We start from the raw sequence: 26,433 nt of genomic DNA, 5'->3' as shown, positions 1-26,433 counted from the left end.
AGAAAGAGATGAGCACAACAATCAAGATGTGTGGTTTGCGGGTAGTTCAATTCCAATGATGAATTAGGAAGTCCTGACATCATTCATGCATTTTTACAAATCAAATCTCTGACAACACACACAGGAGCATACAAATATCCAGATCATAAAGTTATTTAGTTCGTAGAAAGAGTCATACAAAAGGATCAGAACTACAAACAACCACTGAAAAAACTTTTTTTGTAAAGAGAACATACCCACAATTCCTCCCACGTCAAACAGAGTGGAGAGATCTCCGGCCTTCTTGGCATCTAGGTGAGCTGAGAGACAGGTCTATTATCTTCACACACCCTATGGCAAACTAAACAAGTGACACAGGATACTAACAAAAACAACAAGCAAAGCATAGTTATCCTCTCACAGTGGTTCCCAAACTGCTGGAAAGGGGCCCGAGTGAAAACGTTTGGGAACCTTCGTCCTAACAGGTAAAGCTGGTTTGACCACAGATTATCAAGACATACAGTGCATTCGGAAAGTATTGAGACCTCTTGACTTTTTCAACATTTTGTTATGTGGTCTAAGACACTGCATCTCAGTGCAAGACTGCAGTACCTGGTTCGAATACAGGCTGCATCACATCCGGCTGTGATTGGGAGTCCCATAGGGCGTTGCACAACTGGCCCAGCGTCGTCTGGGTTTGGCCGGGGTAGGCCGTCATTGTAAACAATCATTTTTTCTTAACTGACATGCCTAGTTAAATCAAATAAATACATATTCTAAAATTGAGAAATATTTTTTTATTTAAAATCAATCTACACACAATACCCCATAGTGACAAAGCAAAAACAGGTTTTAGAAATGTTTGCATCAAAAACAGAAATTCTTTATTTACAGAAGCATTCAGACCTTATGCGATGAGACTCGAAATTGAGCTCAAGTGCATCCTGCTTCCATCGATCATCCTTGAGATGTTTCTACAACTTAATTGGAGCCCACCTGTGGTAAATTCACTTGATTGGACATGAATTGGGAAGGCACACACAGTTGACAGTGCATGTCAGAGCAAAAACCAAGCCATGAGGATGAAGAAATTGTCCTTGGGCGCTTTGAGACAGGACTATGTCGAGGCACAGATCTGGGGAAGAGTACCAAAACATTTCTGTAGCATTGAAGGTCCCCAAGAACACAGTGGCCTCCATCCTTCTTAAAAATGGAAGAAGCTTGGAACCACTAAGACGCTTCCTAGAGCTGGCTGCCTGGACAAACTGAGCAATCGGGGTAGAAGGTCTTGGTCAGAGAGGTGACCAAGAATCCGATGGTCACTGACAGAGATCCAGAGTTCCTCTGTGGAGATGGGAGAACCTTCCAGAAGGACAACCATCTCTGCAGCATTCCACCTATCAGGCCTCTATGATAGAGGGGCCAGACAGAAGACACTCCTCAGTAAAAGGCACATGCCAGCCCACTTGGAGCTTGCCAAAAGGTACCTAGACTCTCAGACCATGAGAAACAAAATTCTCTGGTCTGATGAAGCCAAGATTGAACTCTTTGGTCATAATGCCAAGCGTTACGTCAGGAAGAAACCAGGCACCATCCTTACGGTGAAGCATGGTGGTGGCAGCATCATGCTGTGGGAATGTTTTTTAGCAACAGGGACAAGGAGACAGGATCGAGGCAAAAGATGAACGGAGCAAAGTACAGAGAGATCCTTGATGAAAACCTGCTCCAGATCGCTCAGGTCCTCAGACTGGGGCGAAGGTTCACCTTCCAAAAGGACAACGACACTAAGCACACAGCCAAGACAACGCAGGAGTGGCTTCGGGATAAGTCTCGATGTCCTTGAGAGGCCCAGCCAGAGCCCGGACTTAAACTCTATCGAACATCTCTGGGGAGACCTGAAAATATCTGGCAGCGATGCTCCCCATCCAACCTGACAGAGCTAGAGAGGGTCTGCAGAGAAGAATGGGAGAAACTCTCCAAATAAAGCTGAGCCAAGCTTGTAGCTTCATACCAAAGAAGACTTAAGGGCTGTACTCGACACCAAAGGTGCTGAGTAAAGGGTCTGAATACTTATGTAACTGTGATAGTTTTGTATTTGTAATACATTTGCAAAAATGTCAAAAAAACTGTTTTTGTTTTGCCATTATGGGGAACTGTGTGTTGATTAATGAGAAAAAAAAAGATTGAATCCATTTTATAATAAGGCTGTAACATAACAAAATGTGGAAAAAGTCAAGGTCTGAATACTTTCCAACTGCACTGGAAATGTCAGATTGCAGATAGATACAGTATGTCTCAGACAAAGTCTAGCAGGTAGTGGGCAAAGAATGCATGCCCTGACACATCTTATAGAGCTCTCCACAATGCCCTGGATTCATGTACTGTATACTTGACCAAACAGACAGAGTTCCTATACGAATGTAGCAGTGGGTGAGGGTGTTGGTGCAGTGTAATGTAGTGGTTCTCAACTGGTTTTGCCTTGGGACCCAAATTGAACCATGTTATCTCAGTCGCGACCCAATTTTCGTATGACAATATTTTTGGGGCAAAATGCAATCTGGAAAACAATTTTCTGCCTTGACCAGCAAAGAGCCCGGATCTCAATCCCATTGAGCATGTCTGGGACGTGTTGGATCAGAGGGTGAGGGCTAGGGCCATTCCCCCAGAAATGTCTGGGAACTTGCAGGTGCCTTGGTGGAAGAGTGGGTATCATCTCACAGCAAGAACTGGCAAATCTGGTGCAGTCCATGAGGAGATGCACTGCAGTACTTAATGCAGCTGGTGGCCACACCAGATACTGACTCTTACTTTTGATTTTCACCCCCCCTTTGTTCAGAGACACATTATTCAATTTCTGTTAGTCACAGGTCTGTGGAACTTGTTCAGTTTGTCTCAGTTGTTGAATCTTGTTATGTTCATACAAATATTTACACATATTAAGTTTGCTGAAAATAAACACAGTTGACAGTGAGAGGACGTTTCTTTTTTTGCTGAGTTTATATTGAAAATACTGTGATTGAAGAATAATAGTTTTCAGAGAATAATTTCTAAAACAAAAAAGTAGGTTCATAGTCATTTATACACACTTTCTACCTGGTATTAGTTTAAATTCAGACAGATCTTTTATAAAAAAATATGAAAACCCATTCAAAACCCCCTTTCGCGATCCACCAGTTCAGAACCACTGATGTAGTGTAATGTACATACCCGTTTTCGTGATGTAGAGCGGCAGCCAGAAGAGGAAGGTGTAGCTGACCAGCTTGGCAAACAGCAAACAGAGCGAGAACTCTATCACTCCCTGGAGAGAAAAAGATAAGCATACTGTCAACAAATAAAAACTATACATTTCTCCAGAATAGAATGGCATGGTACTTTGTATGGTGTATGCTAAGTGCCAGGGGTTTTCCCTGTTGCTTCTACAGTACCCATGCATTTCTTTCAGATCTATTTAAGTGTATAAGGAACATGTGTCTGCAGGTATTTTTCTACAGTATGAAATGGTATTCGCAACAATTTGATGTACAAAATAAATTAACTAAACAAAACCAACCTGCTTTTCTGTAAAAAACAACAACTAACATTCTAAATTAGGTCACACAGGCTCAGAAGATTCCCGTGAGGGCAGGACATTTCCTAAGGAAAATAGTCCTGACAGTGCTTCTGCCATGAAGTCTTGGAGACCTAAAAACATCTTGGCTGCAGATATGATGTCCAGCTTCTTGGACTTCTTTGACACTTGTGCTGTACAATGAATGACTGTGGCTATAAATGGCACTATATCTACCTTCTTCACAATGAGTGAAGAATGAATACCTTCCTGACCTTTGTGCTGTTGTCTGTGCCCAATAATGTTTGGACCATGTTTTTTTTACTGCTACCATGTTTTTGTCATGTTGTGTTGCTACCATGCCTTATGTTGTCGTCTTAGGTCTCTTTATGTAGTGTGTCTCGTGTGTTTTGTCCTATATTTATTTATATTTATATATATATATATATATATAAAAATAAAAAAATAAAATATATATATATATATATATATATTTTTTTTTTTTAAATCACAGGCCCGTAGGAGGCCTTTTGGTAGGTCGTCATTGTAAATAAGAATGTGTTCTAAACTGACTTGCCTAGTTAAATAAAGGTTCCATTAAAAAATACAGGTCAGGCGACATGCACTGACCATTCATGGAATTCTCTGACTAAGGTACTCGTCATCTACACTACCGGTCACAAGTTTTAGAACACCCACTCATTCAAGGGATTTTCCATTTTCTACATTATAAGATAATAGTGAACACATCAAAACTATGAAAACACATATGGAATCATGTAGTAATTATTTATTTTTAATTGTTAAACAAATCAAAATATATTTTATATTTGAGATTCTTCAAATAGCCACAGCATTGCACAATCGTGGCATTCTCTCAACCAGCTTCACCTGGAATGCTTTTCCAACAGTCTTGAAGGAGCTCCCACATATGCTCAGCATTTGTTGGCTGCTTTTCCTTCACTCTGAGGTTTAACTCATCACAAACCATCTCAATTTGGTTGGGGGATTGTGGAGGCCAGGTCATCTGATGCAGCACTCCATCACAAATTATTGGTAAAAACAGACCTTACACAGTCTGGAGGTGTGTTGGGTCATTGTCCTGTTGAAAAATAAATGATAGTCCCACTACACCCAAACGAGATGGGATGGCGTATCGCTGCAGAATTCTGTGGTAGACATGCTGGTTAAGTGTGCCTTGAATTCCAAATAAATCACAGACAGTGTCACCAGCAAAGCACCCCCACACCATCACACCTCCTCTATGCTTTATGGTGGGAAACACACATGCAGAGATCAGCCGTTCACCCGCACTGCGTCTCACAAAGACACAGCGGTTAGGACCAAAAATCTCAAATTTTGACTCCAGACCAAAGGCCAAATTTCTACCGGTCTAATGTCCATTACTTGTGTTTCTTGACCCAAGCAAGTCTCTTTTTCCTATTGGTGTCCTTTAGTAGTGTTTTTTTTGTAGCAATTTGACCATGAAGGCCTGATTTAAGCAGTCTCCTCTGAACAGTTGATGTTGAGATGTGTCTGTTACTTGAACTCTGTGAAGCATTTATTTGGACTGCAATTTCTCAGGCTGGTAACTCTAATGAACTGATCCTCTGCAGCAGCGGTAACTTTGGGTCTTCCATTCCCGTGGCGGTCCTCATGAGAGCCGGTTTTATCATAGCGCTACAACTCCTTTGGCAGGCACCCTGCTCCGAAGAGCAATACATGTTACTTCTGATGTGGGCAATTGTGCAATTCTTCAATGACACAATTAACCAAAACAAGGCCGCTTCTAGCCACCTTGATTGAACCCACCTTTCCCACTGCTTTCTACAGTGCTCGATAATACAAATGGATTTCGCAACTGAACCTCCTTGTCCAAAAAAACAGTTCCATAAGAAATGCCTTATTGGACCGGTCCTTGTCTTCTACTACAACTTTTGCTCGTTTAGTTCCATTCTTTGATTTCACTCATTTCCATTCATTATCACACTTCACTTGCCGCACTTTCCGATTAAAGCACAGTCGCCATTTTCCAATGTCCTCATCTGCGTGTTTTCACCCCTCCCTGGTACTTGACTGGTCAATTAAGGTAATTGATTGGTTAGAAACTCACTGCACCTGGTTATCCATGTCTTGAATTGGACATGAATTGAAAGGAAATAATAAAAACCAGCAGATAAATGGCCCTCCAGGAATTGAGTTTAACAGCCCTGGCTTTGGGGAACAGGGCCTGGGCCTTTGCTATTGTGTGTGAGAGATATGGGTGGTGTGAGAGGTCAGGCGACTGACCGGAATGCGTAGAGCTCCCATGAAGCTGATGGCCGAGGGCTCTGATTCGCTCTTCACCACCACCACCTGCTGTACTGGGACAGAAACACTACTGTTGTCCTGAGGGAGCAGCAGCTCTGTGTCCCAGTTCTGAGAGAGATGGAGGGGAAAACATGGGTTAATAACACAGATCCACATACAGACACTAACATAAACACAGACAAACTCTGATAAAAAACAGGCACACCTCATATTTGTCTCCCTGTTTGTATGAATGGTACAGTTGCTTGTGTCCATTCGTCCCATTCCAGTTCTTTGTCAGCTTTTGCTGCATGAGAAAAAAAGTTTTAAAAAGTACAATACAGTTTACCACAATGTTACGGAGTCTAGTTTAACATCACTATTATACTACTAGTGAAGAAAACTGTAATGCAGTTCACAGTAGCGTGGGAGACTGAAAATTATACCTTTCAATCAAGAAGAACCCTAAATAAAGCTTATACAAGGAATCTGCCCACATGGTAAAAGTTAATCATGTTTCATCTCTTTTGATTTGTGTGTCCGTCTCCAGGGAGGCATTTTTACCAGAGCCAGCCCACACTCAGAGACACTCAGGTACTCTACGTCTACGCAAGGAGCTAAAGTGGGCGACAGTTGTCTAGGAAACGGTTGTCGGGCGCGATGTGCGACAGATGTGATGCTATCCAGGCAAATTCTGATGACGCGTGATCCACACAATGATCCCATTCTTGGACACACATTTTCAAACTAGCATTTAAACTAAGCATTGAACCAAGAGGGGCTTTTTCCTGTCTATATCTGTGAATTTATACCTCTGAAATGTCCTAAATACTAAGTAGAGATGCTTTTGAGAACAAGAGAGACATCCTAAGTACTCACATTGTTGCTGCAGCGAGCAGGGTTCTGTACAGCATGGATGCTTCTAAGATCATTTGGATCTACAGACAAAACAGAGTTTAAATGTTTTAATATCAGCATGCAAAATTCTGACCGTCGCATAAATCATGCATCGAAGCTAAACAAAGGCAAATGGAACGAGTCTTTCAGTCCTCCAACCAATCACGTAGCAGTACTCACGTTCAATGAGGAAGAGGAAGCAGATGATTCCCATGGCAGCAATGATGAGGCCGGGAACGATGAAGGACAAGCCCCAGTTGGAGGAGACCCAGTAGCCTGCGATCAGAGAGCCCAAGATGTTGCCCACCGAGGTGTGGGAGTTCCATATACCCATGATCAGACCCCTCCTATTGGAGACACCAGTTAAAGTATTCTAACTTCAATGTATATTCTATAACTATTTTCTATTCAATGCATCTCCTATAACATCAGTGTATCTGAACTATGGAGGAATCGTTTCATTTTAACAGATCTTGTGGCTTACCTTCCCTTGCCAAACCAGTTCCCGATGCATGTGACAACACTGGGCCAGCCAGTCGTCTGAACCAAGCCATTAGCCACCTGAGGCAGAGGAGAAACAGAGAGTTAGAAAAACATTCAGAATATAGAACTGTGGTCCTCTGAATTCTCAACTAGTCTTCCAATGAAATGTCAGACCAATAAGGCAACAAGGCTTGACTGATATTGTACATGTGTAGGTAGTTACAGTAGGTCCACTTTGTGACTTACCTGGACAAATATATAGAAGCCAAGGCTGTGGATACTGTAAATGTAGCCCAGGCCAAACAGACAGGTGAAGAGGCCGCTCATCAGCATGCCAAACGTCAGGTACAGACGGATGGGCAGGCGCTCACCGATGATGCCACTGCAGGACGCACAATGACATTTTAACAATGCATAAGAAAAGTTCATGCAGGCTGTCAAAAATGGCTGGCATATTCAGCATAAAAATATTCTGGCATATTGAGAATTTTTCATCCACCCCTTATATAAAACTAAACATAAATTTTGAATGAAAAAAAAAAACCATTAAAATATCAACACTATTCGGCATGACATCCAGCACACCACAAGCTTGGCTAGAAGCCATTTGATCTTGCTGGGACACAGAGTTAGTTATGCAACACGGTCCTTGAAAAGCACACTGTGTTCATGTTGTAACACAGAGAGACAGAATGAGGACCCTTTCAGGGCTAAAAGAGAGGGAAAGAGTGAGAGCGAAAGGCAAAAGAGAGAAAAAAAAAAGGAGCGAGATATTCCGCCCATGACAACTACAATAAAAACCAACAAAAATGGGTCACAACTCCTGCAGCTCTGTCGCACACTGGGTCTGTACATAGTCAATGGTAGGCGTCGAGGGGACTATTACTATTACGTACAACTACAGCTCATCCCTTGGCAGTAGTACTGTAGATTACTTTATCGCCGACCTCAACCCAGAGTCTCGCGGTGTTCACAGTCAGCCCACTGACACTCCTACCAGATTACAGCAAAATCAGTCTACTCTACTTGAACAGAGCAACACTGAAATCACGAGACAAAGCCAAAACAAACCGCACACTATTAAGAAATGCTATAGATGGAAAGTAGTGTAGAAACTTACCAAAAAACAACAGGAAACAACAATCGCTTTTAGACAACTTCCTGGACAAAAAATTTCACTGCAATAGTGAATGCGTAAAATTGGCAATAGAAAGCCAAAACAGTATATTTGAGTATAAACGGTTTGATCAAGAATGCAAAAACCTAAGAAAGAAATTGAAAAACATATCCAACCAAAAACAGACCCAGAAAACCTGATCCTACACCTTTACTGTGTTTAAACACTAAAACGGTACAGGAATACACTAAGGAAAAAGGAACAGCACACCAGAAACCACCTCAATGTTATTGAAGAATCCATAGAATCGAACCACGTCGGGGAAAATCCGAACACACTAAACAACACCACGAAGAGCTAACTATCCAAAACAGAGGTGTATGGATAAACCACTTCTCATTTTGGCCCTATGAAGAAAGAACAAAAACATAGACATGATCAATTACAAAGCTAACAATCCTCAGCTCTGGCATCTTCCCCAATACTTGGAACCAAGGACTGGTCCCAAAAAACTACTGAGGGATCTGCATCAACAGCAAATTCTCTTCATTATCATTAACAGCAGCCTCCTACATTTCCTCAGTGAAAACATCCTGAGCAAATAAAAAAATTGGCTTTTAACCAAATGACCATGCGACAGACCACGTATTCACCCAGCACACCCTAAAAACAAACCAAATAAAATCTTCTTGTTTTGAAAAAAGCTTGACTCATTTTGACATAGGGGTCGGCTAAATAAATTGATGGAATGCGGTATAAACATAAAATCCACAAAACAAGTGTGCGGTTAAAATTAAAACAGATTTCTTTCCTCAGTGCTGTGTGGTGAAGCAGGGATGCTGCTTGAACCCCACCCTCTTCAACATACATACAGTTGAAGTCGGAAGTTTACATACACCTTAAACAAATACATTTAAACTCAGTTTTTCACAATTCCTGACATTTAATCCTAGTAAAGATTCCCTGTCTAAGGTCAGTTAGGATCACCACAATATTTAAGAAAGTGAAATATCAGAATAATATCCGAGAGAATGATTTCAGATTTCCTTCTTTCATCACATTCCCAGTGGGTCAGAAGTTTACATACATGCAATTAGTATTTGGTAGCATTGCCTTTAAATTGTTTAACTTGGGTCAAACATTTTGGTTAGCCTTCCACAAGCTTCCCACAAAAAGTTGGGTGATGGCCACTCCAATACCTTGTTGTCCTTAAGCCATTTTGCCACAACTTTGGAAGTATGCTTGGGGGTCACTGTCCATTTGGAAGACCCATTTGCGAACAAGCTTTAACTTCCTGACTGATGTCTTGAGATGTTGCTTCAATATATCCACGTAATTTTCCTACCTCATGATGCCATCTATTTTGTGAAGTGCACCAGTCCCTCCTGCAGCATAGCACCCCCACAACATGACGCTGCCACCCCCGTTTCACGGTTGGGATGGTGTTGTTCAGCTTGCCTCCCCCTTTTTCCTCATCATTATGACCAAACAGTTCTATTTTTATTTCATCAGACCAGAGGACATTTCTCAAAAGTACGATCTTTGTCCCCATGTGCAGTTGCAAACCGTAGTCTGGCTTCTTTATGGCGGTTTTGGAGCAGTGGCTTCTTCCTTGCCGAGTGGCCTTTCAGGTTATGTCGATATAGGACTCGTTTTACAGTGGATATATATAATTTTGTACCAGTTTCCTCCAGCATCTTCACAAGGTCCTTTGCTGTTGTACTGGAATTGATTTGCACTTAGCGCACCAAAGTAAGTTCATCTTTAGGAGACACAACTCGTCTCCCTTCCTGAAGCGGTATGACGGCTGAGTGGTCCCATGGTGTTTATACTTGCGTACTATTGCGTACTTGTGGAGGTCTACCATTTTTTTTTGCCTGATTTCTTTTGATTTTCCCATGATGTCAAGCAAAGAGGCACTGAGTTTGAAGGCAGGCTTTGAAATACATCCACAGGTACACCTCCAATTGACTCAAATTATGTCAATTAGCCTATCAGAAGCTCCTAAAGCCATGACATTATCTTCTGGAATGTTTAAAGGCACAGTCAATTTAGTGTATGTAAACTTCTGACCCACTGGAATTGTGATACAGTGAATTATAATTGAAATAATCTGTCTGTAAACAATTGTTGGAAAAATTACTTGTGTCATGCACAAAGTAGACTTCCTAACCGACTTGCCAAAACTATAGTTTGTTAACAAGAAATTTGTGGAGTGGTTGAAAAACGAGTTAATGACTCCAACCTAAGTGTATGTAAACTTCCGACTTCAACTGTACATACATTACATTACATACATACATAGGCGAGGGCACTAGAACAGTCTGCAGAACCAGGCCTCACCCTACTAGAATCTGAAGTCTAATGTCTACTGTTTACTGATGATCTGTTGCTTCGGTCACCAACCAAGGAGGGCCTACAGCAGCACCTACACTACCGTTCAAAAGATTGGGGTCAAAATAAACATTTTCGTTCATTTAAATAAAATAAAATTGATCAGAAATACAGTGTAGACATTGTTAATATTATAGCCTTCATTTCTCAGAACAAGAATAGACTGACGAGTTTCAGAAGAAACTTTTGTTTCTGGCCATTTTAAGCCTGTAATCAAACCCAAATGCTGATGCTCCAGATACTCAACTAGTCTAAAGAAGGCCAGTTTTATTGCTTCTTTAAGCAGCACTACAGTTTTCAGCTGTGCTAAAATAATTGCAAAAGGGTTTTCTGATGATCAATTAGCCTTTTCAAATGATAAACTTGGATGAGATAACACAACGTGCCATTGGAAAACAGGAGTGATGGTTGCTGATAATGGACCTCTGTACGCCTACGTAGATATTCCATTTAAAAAATCAGCCTTTTCCTGCAACAATAGTCATTTACAACATTAATGTCTACACTGTATTTCTGATCAATTTGATGTTATTTTAAAATGGACAAAAAAAAACATGATTTTCTTTCAAAAACAAGAACATTTCTAAGTGACCCAAACTTTTGAATGAAAGTGTAGATCTTCTGCACTGATTCTGTCAGACCTGGGCCCAGACAGTAAAAAGGTAAAATAAAAAAAATTGACAAATAATTGTGTTGCAAAAAAGGTCCCGTCACCAGGACCACAAATACAAATTCCATCTAGATACCATTTCCCTAGAGCACAAACTAAACCTACCTCTGCTTAAACATCAGCACTACAGATAACTTCCAAAAAGCTGTGATTGATTTGAGAGACAAGGTAAGAAGGGCCTTCTACGCCATCAAAAGGAACATAAAATTCAATATCCCAATTAGGATCTGGCTAAAAATAATTGATATCAGTTTAAATTCTTGAATCAGGGTCTGCTCACCAACCAAGGATTCACAAAATGGGACAAACACTCTGCTAGACTCTGCTAGCGCTGTGGAGGTCACGAAATTTCACCAGCCGGTGATTTTCAAGCAAATAACTGTCGGTCTCATGGTAATTGACCGTTAATTAACAAACACATTTAGCATCTCCTAGCTTCCGCACATGGCCTACAAGCCACTGATACAGACCTATAGAACATCTACATTCTTAAAAGTCTAATAAATCCATGTAATATAGCCTACGCCATCACAATAAATCTATTATTTATTTTAGACAGGTCTAAAGAAACATGATAGGAAAATGTAGTCCATTTCAGAATAACAGAGTAGCATACTCTGAGTGGTCCTTATGTTAGGTCCTGATCTGGCTATGTTAAATGGCTGTGGCCTACACCAGTTCATTTAGCAGACAAGAATTGCTTGGAATGATTTTATATTAGAATACTACTGAACAAAGCTGAATAAAATAGAAAGGATATTTTCTCCAAACGACGTGAGGAAGTGCGCACATGTGGCTAACAAAGAAATAGATACTTCTATTTGCTTAATTTTGAGTTATTCATGTAACTTTAGTTGTTCTACAAACATTGGACTATATGTTTAGATTTTTAATACATTGTAAGGCTGCATGATGCAACTCTAATGATTTTTTAAAATTTGCTTGAAAAGGCACGAGCTCCGCTTTGTTTTTTTTGCACAGACTGTACACACACACTTCCTCAGTCGTCTCTCATTCACAATCTGACAAGCACTTGATAATGCTTTGAATTTCCCGGCTACATCCCCTTTGTGTGGCTGTAATGCACCCGGAAAAAAAGCCATGCCTTTTGCAGCGTGGCCGTTGTGTCCTTGGCCCATAGTGCTGGGTTGTGCCCTTCTCCCAGAGTGCTCAAAAGCAACCCCTCACTCACATGGCTTTTCATCACGTGATTGGGTCTTTTTTTAGGTTACAAGTGAAAACAGACGCAGCGGGGACGCAACTGCGCGCGTACTTATCCAATTCTGAGGTGCATATTGAAGATTTCCACATTTACTTTGTCAGCCATCAAGAAGAATAGGCCTAACAAACAGCAAAAGCACTAGCCTGTCAATCTACTATCCCCCATAGTACCAAAGTTGACCTATTCTATGTGAGAAACAAATATTCCAAACATAGTCCGGGACAGCTGCGGGATGCGATAGATCCCAAATTAATACAACCACGAGAGTAAAAAAAAAAAGAAAGAAATTACGCAATGAGGCTGACGCAACAGATCTAATAGTTTAGCAACATTTAAAGCTAAACGTTCTGGCTGTTTCTTCACATTGTAAGTGCAGCAAAGTGCACATGGCAGAAGGCTAAAAGCACAAATGCTCCATTAGCAGGAAAACACCATTATCAAAAGTGACCACAAATGTGATTATTCATGTAATGCTTTTATTATAAAAGGTGCATTTCTATGGTGAAAATGATCTTCCCCAAACTTGAAACTCACACACTGCTTATGTATGCCAGTTAGGCTCTACACCTATTGTAAAGCTGATTAATGTGCTTCATTTTAAGAAGTTATTTTGGCCACGTTAGTTGTGATACAAACCTTATAAAAAAAAATGTAGGCCTATGGGCCAGGCTACATAAAGTAGCCTGGCCCATGATTCGAATAAAAGCCGCAACAACAAAAAAGGCATTGTCTTACGCTGGGCATCATTCACGAGTGATAGGCTAATATTGTCACCCATCAGACTATTCTTGATTTAATCTGGTCTTTACATATACTATATATGTGTGAAATATGTTTTGATTTAGAATGGACCATTATCATGCACCCGTCTCCAAACTGTGGCAGGAGAAAAAAACAAACACATGTCATCTATGTACCAAAAGGAGGACACTTGTCCTGTGGTTCATTTTCATGCCAGCCAGGTAGGCTATACTCATGTTATAAAATAAGCAATGTGCTTAATATTAGGAAAGTTGAGAAAAATTATAGTAGGCCTATAGAAAGCTGAAGGATCCTATTTTTAAGAGGCCATCACTCTTGTTTTCTCACACCATTTCATAGCCTATAGAAAAACATTGCGCAACATGAGCTCATGAACTCTCATGAAGTGTTTGATTGGATTTTCGAATACATTTGCATTGATGTCAGAGTGATGAGAGGGACAATAGAACGCCGAATAGCAAGTTGGTAGGTTACTAATGACCATCAGCAGCATCAGAGCTTGGAGAAGCCTAATCACTGTGACCAAACGGTCATGTGGAATTTGACTGACTTCAAGACTCGTGACCACCTGCGGTAATACGGTCACCGCAACAGCCCTAGACTCTGCAGTGACTGACTGAAGGATGAGAGATGGGGGAAGCGCTTTATCCGATAACTAGAGCCCAGAGGTATTCCTGATCAGGTAATGTGGACAGCCTAGTTTTAGCCTTACCTGAGGAACATGCCCACAGCATAGGCACAGAGGAAGGAGTAGTCCATGGCTCCCAGCAGCTGCTTATAGTTGCTTTTATCTAGATATGGAGGTAGTTTTACATGAGAATGACATCAATTCAACCAAGGACCATCTGAATACAGGCTCCTGGGTTTGGTTATGGGGATCGACAACAATGTGTGAATGAATAGTAACAAATGTGTGATTAGTGATAAGTGTAGGGATAGAGGATGCATAACATTTAGTAGAGCAAGTGGGAGAAAGAGGGACTGAGAGACTGAAAGGGGGGGGGGGACACATGGGTTGAGTGGGGTCTCACCAAAGGGTTTCCAGCTGCACTCTGCAGCTGTGTGGAGGTTTGGCAGCTGGCTACTACTGGCTGTGGAGAGCTCATTGAGAGCTGAGCAGTTCTTATGCAGTTCACTCTGTGGAACAATTAATCATATTGAGCAAACATTCACGTGTGTGTGCACACACTGAAAAAAAAAAGCACAAACTACAGTAAACCCAACATATATAGCTGGTCAAACATGAATCTAAAATACATTTAATACTAAATGTCAAGCTGCTTCCAGCCATGCTATGGTTCCAAGGTAAACAATGGTGGGATAACATTGGTTACATAAATAGTTCATCCCTGGCTCTGCTTTGGGAGGGACACTGTCATTCTGATATACTGTCACAGACAGGGGCGCAACTTTGGGGGGGGGGGGACAATTTATTTTGTATCCAGTCGGATAAACACTCCAAACAGCCTACCCGACAGCTCGGAAGCGTCCCATGGTTCTAAAGCACACCGTTGCCTCGTTTTGTATCATATTCCAATGATAAAACTGGGGGGGACGAAAATGCAATTTCAGAATGTTGCGCCCCAGATATAGTAGCAGGATGAATCACATTGAGGCTGATCAGGTTACAATAACACCTGTGCAGATAACATGTATATTTAATGTTTGGATAGGAGTGTATATTTAGTAAATCTCTTATTATGTGCTATGCCAGTATAGTCCAGTAAATTCCCTATAGGGACATCAGATATATAAATATATTACACACACGCGTTACCTTGACGATGCTGATGGGTTTTCTGGACAGGTGGAAGCTGGTGTACAGCAGGAAGGTGAGGCTAAATGTGAAGGCTCGGTACCTGGAGGGAGACAACACAACACAAGGGGGCAGCAGTGAGAAGGGCTGGATAGAGGTCATCAGTGGGTAGCATTCATCCCTGACCACTATCACTGATAGAGTGGTCAGGGATGAATCATTCCCACAATGGTCGATGTGAGGTTTGGGTTTAGGGTAATCTGATCCTAGATATGTCCTTAGATAAGCTCAGCAAAAAAAGAAACATCCGCTCACTGTCAACTGCATTTATTAACATGTGTAAATATTTGTATGAACATAACAAGCTTCAACAACTGAGACAAACTGAACAAGTTAAAATAAATGGAATAATGTGTCCCTGAACAAGGCGGGGGGGGGGGGGGGGGTCAATATCAAAGTAACAGTCGGTATCTGGTAAGGTTACCCACCTCTCCCACCAAGACACCAGCAAGTTCCCGGACATTTCTGGGGGGGGGGGGGGGGGGGGGAATGGCCCTAGCCCTCACCCTCTGATCCAGCATGTCCCAGACATGCCTTGGTGTAACACTCATTCCTTTGACGATAAACGTGAATCTGACCATCACCTCTGGTGAGACAAAACCATGACTCGTCAGTGAAGAGCACTCTTTGCGAGTCCTGTCTGGTCCAGCAACGGTGGGTTTGTGCCCATAGGCGACGTTGTTGCCGGTGATGTCTGGCGAGGACCTGCGTTACTAACAGACCTACAAGCCATCAGTCCAGCCTCTCTCAGCGTATTGCGGACAGTCTGAGCACTGATGGAGGGATTGTGCGTTCCTGGTGTAACTTGGGCAGTTGTTGCCATCCTGTACCTGTCCCGCAGGTGTGATGTTCGGATGTACCGATCCTGTGCAGGTGTTGTTACATGTGGTCTGCCACTGCGAGAACAATCAGCTGTCCATCCTGTTTTAGGCATCTCACAGTATGGAGATTGCAATTTATTGCTCTGGCCACATCTGCAGTCCTCATGCCTCCTTGCAGCATGCCTAAGGCATGTTCACCCAGATGAGCAGGGACCCTGGGCATCTTTCTATTGGTGTTTATCAGAGTCAGTAGAAAGGCCTCTTTAGTGTCGTAAGTTTTCACAACGGTGACCTTAATTGCCTACCATGTCTTAATGACCGTTCCACAGGTGCATGTTCATTAATTGTTTATGGTTCATTGAACAAGCATGGGAAACAGTGTTAAAACCCTTTACAAAGAAGATCTGAAGTTATTTAGATTTTTATTAATTATCTTTGAAAGACAGGGTCCTGAAAAAGGGACATTTCTTTTTTTTATACCCAAGTTTAACAATTTAAAAGGCAATGCTACCAAATACTAATTGAGTGTATGCAAACTTCTGACCCACTGGGAATGTGATGAAAGAAATAAAATCTTAAATAAATCATTCTCTCTACTATTATTCTGACATTTCACATTCATAAAATAAATGAGTGATCCTAACTGACCTAAGACAGGGAATGTTTACTTGGATTAAATGTCAGGAATTGTGAAAAACTGAGTTTAAATGTATTTGGCTAAGGTGTATGTAAACTTCTGACTTCAACTGTAATTCAATGTTAAAGTACACAGTGAGAACTGGTAAGTATAACAAAGGCCAGGATGTGCCGTTCCTTTAACTCTCCCACTCACTCAGTCATTTCCTTGTGGACTTGTGCAATTGGCAAACAAATTGAGTTTAACATATCCGGACACGTCTAACCCCTGACCTAGCCAAACGCAGCCACCTCGACGTGGGTCTGCCCCTGACCTAGCCAAACGCAGCCACCTCGACGTGGGTCTGCCCCTGACCTAGCCAAACGCAGCCACCTCGATGTGGGTCTGCCCCTGCACGAGCCAAACACAGCCACTTATGGCAGTCTGGATGTCTTAACACCACCATAAACCATTCCTAGAGACCAATTGCTAAGGAGTGGAAAGTAGCCAGAGGGAAGAATCCCTGATTGCCTTTGCACATTCACAACAGCTGGGCAGCATGTGTGCGTGTTTGTATCTCTCTCTCCATGTGTCGAGTGGGGAGGGGGTTGTGTTCATAAGACATGACAGGAAGGGGACAGTTAGGACACTGGCTATGTGTCTTCCTTGTTGCCAGTAATTTAGTGAAAAACATGTAAGTGGCTCTGTGACACCACAGAACACCACCACTGTCCCACCTCAAATAAAACCTTATTTGCCACATGCGCCGAATACAACAAGTGTAGACTTTACCGTGAAATGCTTACTTACAAGCCCTTAACCAACAGTGCAGTTCAAGAAGAAACGATTTACCAGTAGGCTAAAATAAAGCCATAATAAAAAGTAACACAATAAGAATAACAATACCAAGTCAGTGTGCAGGGGTACAGGCTAGTTGAGGTAATCTGTACATGTAGGTGGGGGCGAAGTAACTATGCATAGGTAACAAACAAACAGCAAGTAGCAGCTGGGGGAAGACAAACAGGTTTCCCTCAAGAATTTCTCTGTATTTAGCGCCAGCCATCATTCCTTTAATTCTGACCAGTTTCCCAGTCCCTGGCGATGAATAACATCCCCACAGCATGATGCTGCCACCACCATGCTTCACTGTGGGGATGGTGTTCACAGGGTGATGAGAGGTGTTGGGTTTGCACCAGTTTTCCTTGATGGCCAAAAAGCTCAATTTTAGTCTCATCTGACCAGAATATCTCCTTCCATATGTTTGCGGAGTCTCCCACATACCTATTTTTTTCTTTAAGCAATGGCTTTTTTCTGGCCACTCTTCCATGAAGCCCAGCTCTGTGGAGTGTATGGCATAAAGTGGTCCTATGGACAGATACTCCAATCTCCGCTGTGGAGCTTTGCAGCTCTTAAAGGGTTATCATTGGGCTCTTTGTTGCCTCTCTGATGAATGCCCTCCTTGCCTGGTCCGTGAGTTTTGGTGGGCGGTTTGTTGTGGTGCCATATTCTTCACATTTTTTAATAATGGATTTAATGGTGCTCCGTGGGATGTTCAAAGTTCGGGATATTTAAAAAAAAACTATCTGTACTTCTCCACAACTTTGTCCCTGACCTGTTTGGAGAGCTCCTTGGTCTTCGTGGTGTCACTTGCTTGGTGGTGCCCCTTGCTTATTGGTGTTGCAGACTCTGAGGCCTTTCAGAACGGGTGTATATATATGCACTGAGATCATGTGACAGGTCATGTGACACTTAGTCCACCTGTATGCAATCTAACTAATTATGTGACTGAAAGTAATTGGTTGCACCAGACCTTTTCCTTGCAAAGGGGGTGAATACATACGCATGCACCACTTTTACAATTTTAATTTGAGAACTTATTTAAACAAGTAATTCTTTCTATTTCACTTCACCAATTTGCTTGTGTACGTTCATTACATGAAATCCAAACAAAAATCCATTTAAATTACAGGTTGTAATGCAACAAAATAGGAAAAATGCCAAGGGGGATGAATACTTTTGCAAGGCACTGCAATTACAGTCACTGTGGGGACGACATCATCGATGCACTTATTGATGAAGCCGATGACTGAGGTGGTGTATTCCTCAATGCCATTGGATGAATCCCGGAACATATTCCAGCCTGTGCTAGCAAAACTGTCCTGTAGTGTAGCTTCTGCGTCATCTGACCACTTGAGCGAGTCACTGGTACTTCCTGCTTTAGTTTTTGCTTGTAAGCAGGAGGACAGTGGTCAGATTTGCCAAATGGAGGGCAGGGGAGAGCTTTGTATGCATCTGTGTGGTTTTATTTTTTTTATTTCACCTTTATTTAACCAGGTAGGCCAGTTGAGAACGAGTTCTAATTTACAACTGTGACCTGTCCAAGATAAAGCAAAGCAGTGCGACAAAAGTGTGTGGAGTAAAGGTGGTCTTGGATTTTTTTTTCTTTCCTGGTTGGTAAAACTGATTTAAGTTTGCCTGCATTAAAGTCCCTGGCCACTAGGATTGCCGCTTCTGATGAGCATTTTCTTCTTTACTTATGGCCTTATAGAGTTGTTTGAGAGCGGTCTTAGTGCCAGCTTCACTTTGTGGTGGTAAATAGACGGCTACGAATAATACAGATGAGAACTCTCTTGGTAGATAGTGTGGTCGAAAGCTTATCATAAGGTACTCTACCTCAGGCGAGCAATATCTCGAGACTTCTTTAATATTAGACGTCGCGCACAAGCTGTTATTGACAAAAAGACACACACCCCCACTCGTCTTACTAGAGGTAGCGTCTCTGTTCTGCCGTTGCATGGAAAATCCCGCCAGCTCTATATTGTCCGTTTCTTTGTTCAGCCACGTCTCGATGAAGCATAAGATATTAGTTTTTAATGTCCCGTTGGTAGGATAATCTTAATAGTAGGTCATCAATTTTATTTTCTAACGATTGCACGTTAGCAAGAAGAATGGAAGGCATTGGGAGTTTACTCGCTCGCCTCCAGCTTCTCAGAAGGATCCCCGATCTGCGTCCCCTTTTCGTGCAAGAGGCCTGGATCTGTTTCAGTGAAAGCATGATATTCTTCTCATTGGACTCTTTAAAGGAAAAAGTTTCTTCCAGTCCACGGTGAGTAATTGCTTTTCTGTGGTCCAGAAGTTATTTTCAGTCATAAGAGACAGTAGCACCAACATTATGTACACAATAAGTTAAAAACCAACCAAAAATCCCCCAAAAATGCACAATTGGTTGGGAGAATGTAAAACGTCAGTCATGTTCTTTGGCGCCAACTCTCTGATAGGACCAGACATACGGGGTGGCAGGTAGCCTAGTGGTTAGAGCATTGGGCCAGTAACTGAAAGGTTGCTGGATCGAATCCCCGAGCTGACAAGGTAAAAATCTGTCGTTCTGCCCCTGAACAAGGCAGTTAACCCACTGTTCCCTGGTAGGCCGTCATTGTAAATAAGAATTTGTTCTTAACTGACCTGCCTAGTTAAATAAAAAATATGATATAGGAGACAGTGCAGAGGGAGACTGGACTGGCTACAGCCACTGTCACTCACACTGTATAACAAGTCAGTCTGAACGCAATTAAATGTGATAAAGCTATAAGAAATACTTCAAAGTCAGGTTCAGAACAGGGTTCTTGATAATAAATAAGATCAGGAGTTGTTCCTGAGCAGGAACAACTCCTGGCCCTAATAATGACTGGGATACATGATCATTAAGCTGCCTGTAAGTATACAGGGCTATACAGTAGATGGTACGTATTCCCTACTCTACATGATGTATGGGAACTTAGAGGACAGTTATGTTATTTGCACAGTGTTCTCCTTCTCTGTGTCCCAGCCAATTCACTCTCTTGCAGAAAACACATAATTAGGACTAAATAGAAACAGCTACAAGCACAGACACACTCACATGTACACTCCTGCACAGGCACACACGTGAACATTATGGCTTGAGCCCTGAGGTCTCTTCATCATAAGTCACCAACAATTTACAACTAAGTTCACATGTAAGCCAGTTCACGTGTAAGCCAGACCTGTACTGACAAACCAACAGAAAGTATTGATCTGACAGACAGACATACAAAACTCACCACTGGTCTCTGTTGAAGGAGGCCAAAAAGCGGATGCCAGGTGGCACTGGGGCCATGATGATTGGGTGATAACGGGCACTGCGGGGTCAGGGGTCAACAGATAGGTAGATCTCACAGCAATGATGACCAACACACAGAACTGCAGCTCACCTCTGGCCAGAAGAACCCTGTGAGCTCAACACTAGGCCTGGGAGACATGGCCAAGAACCTTCTGGAATAACCCCTCAGAAGTGTTCTCCTAAAGGGAAAAACAACAAAAGAACGTTTCAAACATAGCAGGGCCTCTGAAATTGGCATGGGCATCTCTCTCCATTCCATAATGTAAGTTCTATAACTTAAACTTTGTCGATGTACAGTTAGGAAAGTATTCAGACGCCTTGACTTATTTCACATTTTGTTACGTTAGTCTTATCCTAAAATTGATTAAATAAAAGGAAATTACTCAGCAATCCCCACAATGACAAAGCGAAAACAGGTTAAGACAAATTTATTAAAAAATATATATATATATATAAAAAAAAAATATATATATATATATATATATATATATATATATATATATATATATACACACACACACACACACACACACACACACACACACACACACACACACACACACACACACCTTATTTACATTAGTATTCAGACCCTTTGCTGAGAATTTTGCTTAAATTCATCAAAAAATAGTTTGCTTATAACAGTGAACCTTTTTTGTGGGATACACAAGGCAATTCTCGGTCTTGTGGCATATTTTGGTTAAACTCTCCCCAATTCAATGGAATTGCAACCCTCTGCATGCACAGTGCACTCTTCCATCACATGTCCATCTTGCACACTAATGAGATGCTATTGAGCCCACACTACTACAACTGTCTGAGCTGAGGACTACATGCTTTCTGGTAGATTTTGATTACAATACTGGGTGGGGTGAATATTTTATATGACATACATGATTTTTTGTTTACTAGTAAACAGTAGCCTATAGCAAAGTGTGTTTAAATCACTTCTAACTTAATTTCTGCTAGTTCGTTTTTGCTACCGTGTGGGTTTTGGCTTGCTTGAGCCTGCGGGAGGGAGTGTTAATTCACTCACCTAATTCACCTGTTTCCATACACATTTTATTTTAAAACATTTATCTTAGATTAAACAACTCATTTTCTAACTGCTTAACTATTTATCTGTACATGGAATTGTATTTGTATTTTTACTCCTTTTTTACCTAATCTTTACAGGAAAATGCCACGGGCACTATCTGATGTGTGGCGACATTTCACTGCAGCTAATGTAGAAGGAAAAGCTGTGTACATTTGCAAATACTGTGCCAAATCATATGTGAAGAACACAACAAAGATGCAGAATCATCTGGCCAAGTGCATAAAGTTCCCTAAGCGCTCACAACAAGCAACCTCTGACAAAAGTCCCTCTACTTCTAGTCGAGGTGAAAATGATGAATCAGAGACTTTATCGATAGCAACAACTCATGGTCCTCCTGGAATCAGAAGTGTTTTTGACTCAATGGAGGAACGTAGTTAGAGAAATGCTGATGAATGTCTTGCTCGAGCTGTGTATGCAACTGGTTCACCTCTGATGTTCACAGGCAATGTATATTGGAAGTTTTTCTGAATGTTCTTTGCCCAGCATACACCCCTCCAACCAAACATGCTTTATCTACTAATTTGCTGGATGCAAGTGAGTTCAAGTGAAGGTTAAGCAAATCATAGAGAAAGCAGACTGTATTGCAATCATCTCTGATGGGTGGTCAAAAGTTTGTGGCCAAGGAATAATTAACTACATCATCTCCACCCCTCAACCAGTATTCTACAAGAGCACTGACACAAGGGACAACAGACACACCGGTCTCTACATTGCAGATGAGCTGAAGGAAGTCAACAATGACCTAGGACCACAAAAGGTATTTGCACTGGTGCTGCGAACATGAAGGCTGCTTGGTCTAAAGTGAAGGAGTCCTACCCTCACATCACAACCATTGGCTGTGATGCTCATGCATTGAATCTGCTCCTCAAGGACACCATGGTACTGAAAACAATGGATACACTCTACAAGAGAGCCAAGGAAATGGTTAGGTATGTGAAGGGTCATCAAATTATAGCAGCAATGTACCTCACCAAGCAAAGTGAGAAGAATAAGAGCACCACATTGAAGCTGCCAAAGCAAGGGCTTTGGGATGGAGATGCAATATGGTACTCGTGCCAACATATCGCATCAGCCATCTGGCGGAAGGGACTTGGTGGATCTGAGGCTCTTTCCCCTGTTGCCTCCATCATCCTCCAAATCCCACCAACATGAACCACCTCAGAGTGCAACTGGTCCTTGTTTGGGAACACACACACACAAAAGCACACAACAGGCTGACCAATACAAGGGTTGAAAAAATGGTGGCTATCCAGGAAATTAGGCTTTTTGACCCTGACAACGAGCCATCCTCAACAAGGTTGGGAAGTGACAGTGAAGATAAGGCCTCAGAGTCTGATGTTCAAGAGGTGGGCATTGAGGAGGTCCAGGGAGAAGACATGGAAGCCTGAGAGGAAGACAACCAAAGCTTTAGTTTCTAGACTATCAATTTAAATTTGAAAACATACAATGGATAATTTGGGATCATTCAATATTCCCTTTCTTTTGTTGTTCAGTGAAATCATCCCATGTGAAGAGTCAACTAATTTAATTAAAAGTTCAATTTGTAACTAAATGGTTTTTTATTTTGGAAGGATTTAAACATTTGCAATTATGTCTACTTATGATAAGGTAAAAGGTTTATGTTTCTGTCTCCATATGATATGGTAAATATATCCAATGCAAAAAACATCTACATTTAAATGGTATTAATATTAATTAGCATATATTCCGGTTAAATGCCCAAGGAAAGTTTCCAACTCTGAATATTCCCCAAAATGTACAACCCTACTTGAGGCTGTCACTGCTCCCAAAGGTGCTTCAACAAAGTACTAAGTAAAGGGTCTGAATACTTATGTAAATGTGATAGTTCAGTTTTGTATTTGTAATACAGTTACAAAAATGTCTAAAAAAACTGTTTTTGTTTTGTCATTATGGGGTATTGTGTGTAGATTGGTGAGAAAAATAATATTTCATACATTTTATAATAAGGCTGTAACATAACAAAATGTGGAATAAGGGGTCTGAATACTTTCCAAATGCACTGCACATGTCCAAGGAAGGCATTGTAGGCTACAGTAAACTTTCCACCAAGCAACTCATCTCAGTAGGGATCAGATATATTCCTGGCATTCAAACAACTTCTGTTTCGTACTCTGGGGATCAGATGTGTAGCAGAGGACAGCAGAAGTATCATTGCTTTTATTACCAGACATGAATAACCTACTATGCTGGAATCTTGGTCTGAAAACATGACTTTGCCAAGCACTGAACCACCAACTGTGTATCTAGCGACAGCTTGGCTTGCTTGTAGCTACGCCTACTGTACAATTTAACTCCATCATGGGTCTCTGCCACGACATTAGTCATTTACACTAATGGTATGGTCACCGTCATTTTAGTACTTAAAGTGAAAGTTGAATGGATTAATTCTACATAGGCTACTAAGTAACACGCGAAAACTTTTTCTCCACCACAACCATTCACTACAGCAGCCTGCAGTAGAGCTAATTGCAAAACCTCATACTTGGAATCTTGGACTGCACATCAACTGGACCAGGCTTTATATTTAGATGTGTGGCATTTGCAGAGCCTCTAAATGATTTACTGAAGTTAATTAGGCAACTGAACTTCAGTAGTCAATACTGGTGTAACCTGTTATTTTAAAATAAATATATTTTTCCTAATTTAGGGATTTATTATCTAGCATCCCAATTGAGATTAGTTGTATACAGAGCCAAATACTAATTATCTTGGGTTGTTGTAAAAAAATATATATATAATCAAAATAGGATGTCCTTGTGTGACAGCCATCAAAGAGAGAAGCATACTGCAGGACATTTGCTAGTAAGCCACCGTCCATACTATGTTTTCAATGATTATGATCATCAAATACTTTGTAACCAATCGTTTCTCCAATTTCCTTACATATGTTTATATGTACACTAATAACTCGATATTAAACTGAGTATGGCAGTAGGCATTATGCAATAGTCATGTTAACACCTTATTCTGCTCATCTTAAATCGCCATAAAGTCAAAATCGAAGTAGCTTACATCGATTAAAACACCTAGTTTTCTGGGCAATCTTTCGAAATGTAAACACTTTTAATCCGCCTTCGAGCAATCTATTTAATCTGTCCATGTCCTACCACCAGCCGAGCGAGCCTCCCTCTCTCGCGAAATGAGTCAGGAAAAAAATGTGTGCGTCTTGAAGTAGTTTTCACATACAAAATGTATGTCCTTACTTAGAATAAAATATCCTTCCCAAAACTAACATGGTCTGCATTGATCAGTGCCATCAGGTAGCTTGATTTCAGATGTGCCCATGTAAATATGACTATTAGGTTAATCTTTATTCTTGCAAAACATGTACATTTGTGAATCTAACTATTATATTAATTCGACTAACGTTATACACAATAATCGCATTATTGTGTGCACGTAACCGTGCTCTCAAATTCACTTTCTGCTCATCCTCGTGCGTTCGACGCTTGACAGAAAAGGAGGTCGATCGGTGGAAAATCGCCGCGCCCATCAATTCACAGACACCGAGAGAGAGACATTATCAAACTTGCCGTGGTTGAAATACAGGGGGGAAACCAAAAGACACGTCTTGTTTCTCGTCCAAAAAGGCGGCAGGTTGTCAACTACAACTTCCTTCTTCTTTCAGACCAAGGTGTAACTGTCACACTTCAGTGAGGGGTTTCGATAAATCTCGCCGGTGTAGGCGTGTTTTGCATTGGTTGAAATGTGATTGCATTTAATATGAAACCGCGCTACCTCCCAGGCGTGAGCCACGTGTCCCGTTCAAAGCCCACGGCGAAGTAGACAAAAGTGACGTATCTAAGCATGTGTAATAATTAGTTGGACTCTGTGTTTCCCATGCGAAAGTGATTGCTTTTTATTTTGTATTATCTGCCTTCCCAATGAAAAATAGTCAGAACATTCAAACAGCTACTTAGGGAATATAAATATGTTTCTGGACGATGCACCATGCTGCCTTGTTGACATAATGACCAAGTTGCACAGACAACTGGTTGATTTGATATCAGGGCTCCTCCCTCCCCGCTTTCTCCCGATGACGCGCTTTCTCCCGATGCCCCGCGGCTCAGCATAATCGAATCCGCCCAATCACACTGGTCGCCCAACCTCTCCTTTGGTCTACAAATGACGTCAGAATAGTACAAGGAACCGCTGTGTCTGATGTTTCTGGCTAGATATTTTTTTGAAAGCATTTTGGTGTGGCAACAAAGTGAATCAAGAAGGGAATTAGATAAAACATGTATCTGTTACTGGAAAACCAAAAAGCATGTAGTTGGCCTATTTTAATAGGATTTAATGATAAGGATATATCATCCTGTTCAAATAGGCCAGATTAGCCCTGTTTGGTTTTCCAGTAACGGATACATATTGTCAATATATGATAAGCCTTAACATATTTTACATGGAACAAAAAAAAGTTAGGATCTTAATGCAACAGTTTTGAACATATTGATGTTTATTTATTCTTTTTTTTTGCGGGTTTATTTATGTTTTTACCAATATTCTCGATCGGTTACGTGTCTGAACCCGAGTCACACATTGAGGGAGTCATTTTATACTGG

The 26,433-nt window shown here is 41.3% G+C and overlaps 1 protein-coding gene across 1 annotated transcript in view; it reads right to left on the bottom strand.

Moving 5' to 3' along the window:
* The window catches only part of LOC109871206 (glucose-6-phosphate exchanger SLC37A1-like), a 30,605-nt gene extending 5,032 nt beyond the window's left edge, over nucleotides 1-25,573 (bottom strand). Inside the window, exons 1-13 of the mRNA XM_020462022.2 lie at nucleotides 25,405-25,573; nucleotides 20,693-20,930; nucleotides 15,138-15,219; nucleotides 14,392-14,497; nucleotides 14,073-14,151; nucleotides 7,442-7,577; nucleotides 7,197-7,273; nucleotides 6,893-7,059; nucleotides 6,695-6,753; nucleotides 6,042-6,122; nucleotides 5,816-5,944; nucleotides 3,187-3,277; nucleotides 237-299 (exon numbers count right to left, since the gene is read on the bottom strand). Of these exons, the coding sequence (XP_020317611.1) occupies nucleotides 237-299; nucleotides 3,187-3,277; nucleotides 5,816-5,944; nucleotides 6,042-6,122; nucleotides 6,695-6,753; nucleotides 6,893-7,059; nucleotides 7,197-7,273; nucleotides 7,442-7,577; nucleotides 14,073-14,151; nucleotides 14,392-14,497; nucleotides 15,138-15,219; nucleotides 20,693-20,748 (1,126 nt within the window). The 5' untranslated portion in view covers nucleotides 20,749-20,930; nucleotides 25,405-25,573. The remainder of the gene's footprint in view (nucleotides 1-236; nucleotides 300-3,186; nucleotides 3,278-5,815; nucleotides 5,945-6,041; nucleotides 6,123-6,694; nucleotides 6,754-6,892; nucleotides 7,060-7,196; nucleotides 7,274-7,441; nucleotides 7,578-14,072; nucleotides 14,152-14,391; nucleotides 14,498-15,137; nucleotides 15,220-20,692; nucleotides 20,931-25,404) is intronic.
* Nucleotides 25,574-26,433: the final 860 nt, after the last annotated feature.

The sequence above is a fragment of the Oncorhynchus kisutch genome, linkage group LG26 (assembly GCF_002021735.2).
Source record: "Oncorhynchus kisutch isolate 150728-3 linkage group LG26, Okis_V2, whole genome shotgun sequence".
In the NCBI taxonomy this organism is placed as follows: Eukaryota; Metazoa; Chordata; class Actinopteri; order Salmoniformes; family Salmonidae; genus Oncorhynchus; species Oncorhynchus kisutch.
This window is presented reverse-complemented; position numbering and strand designations above follow the sequence as displayed.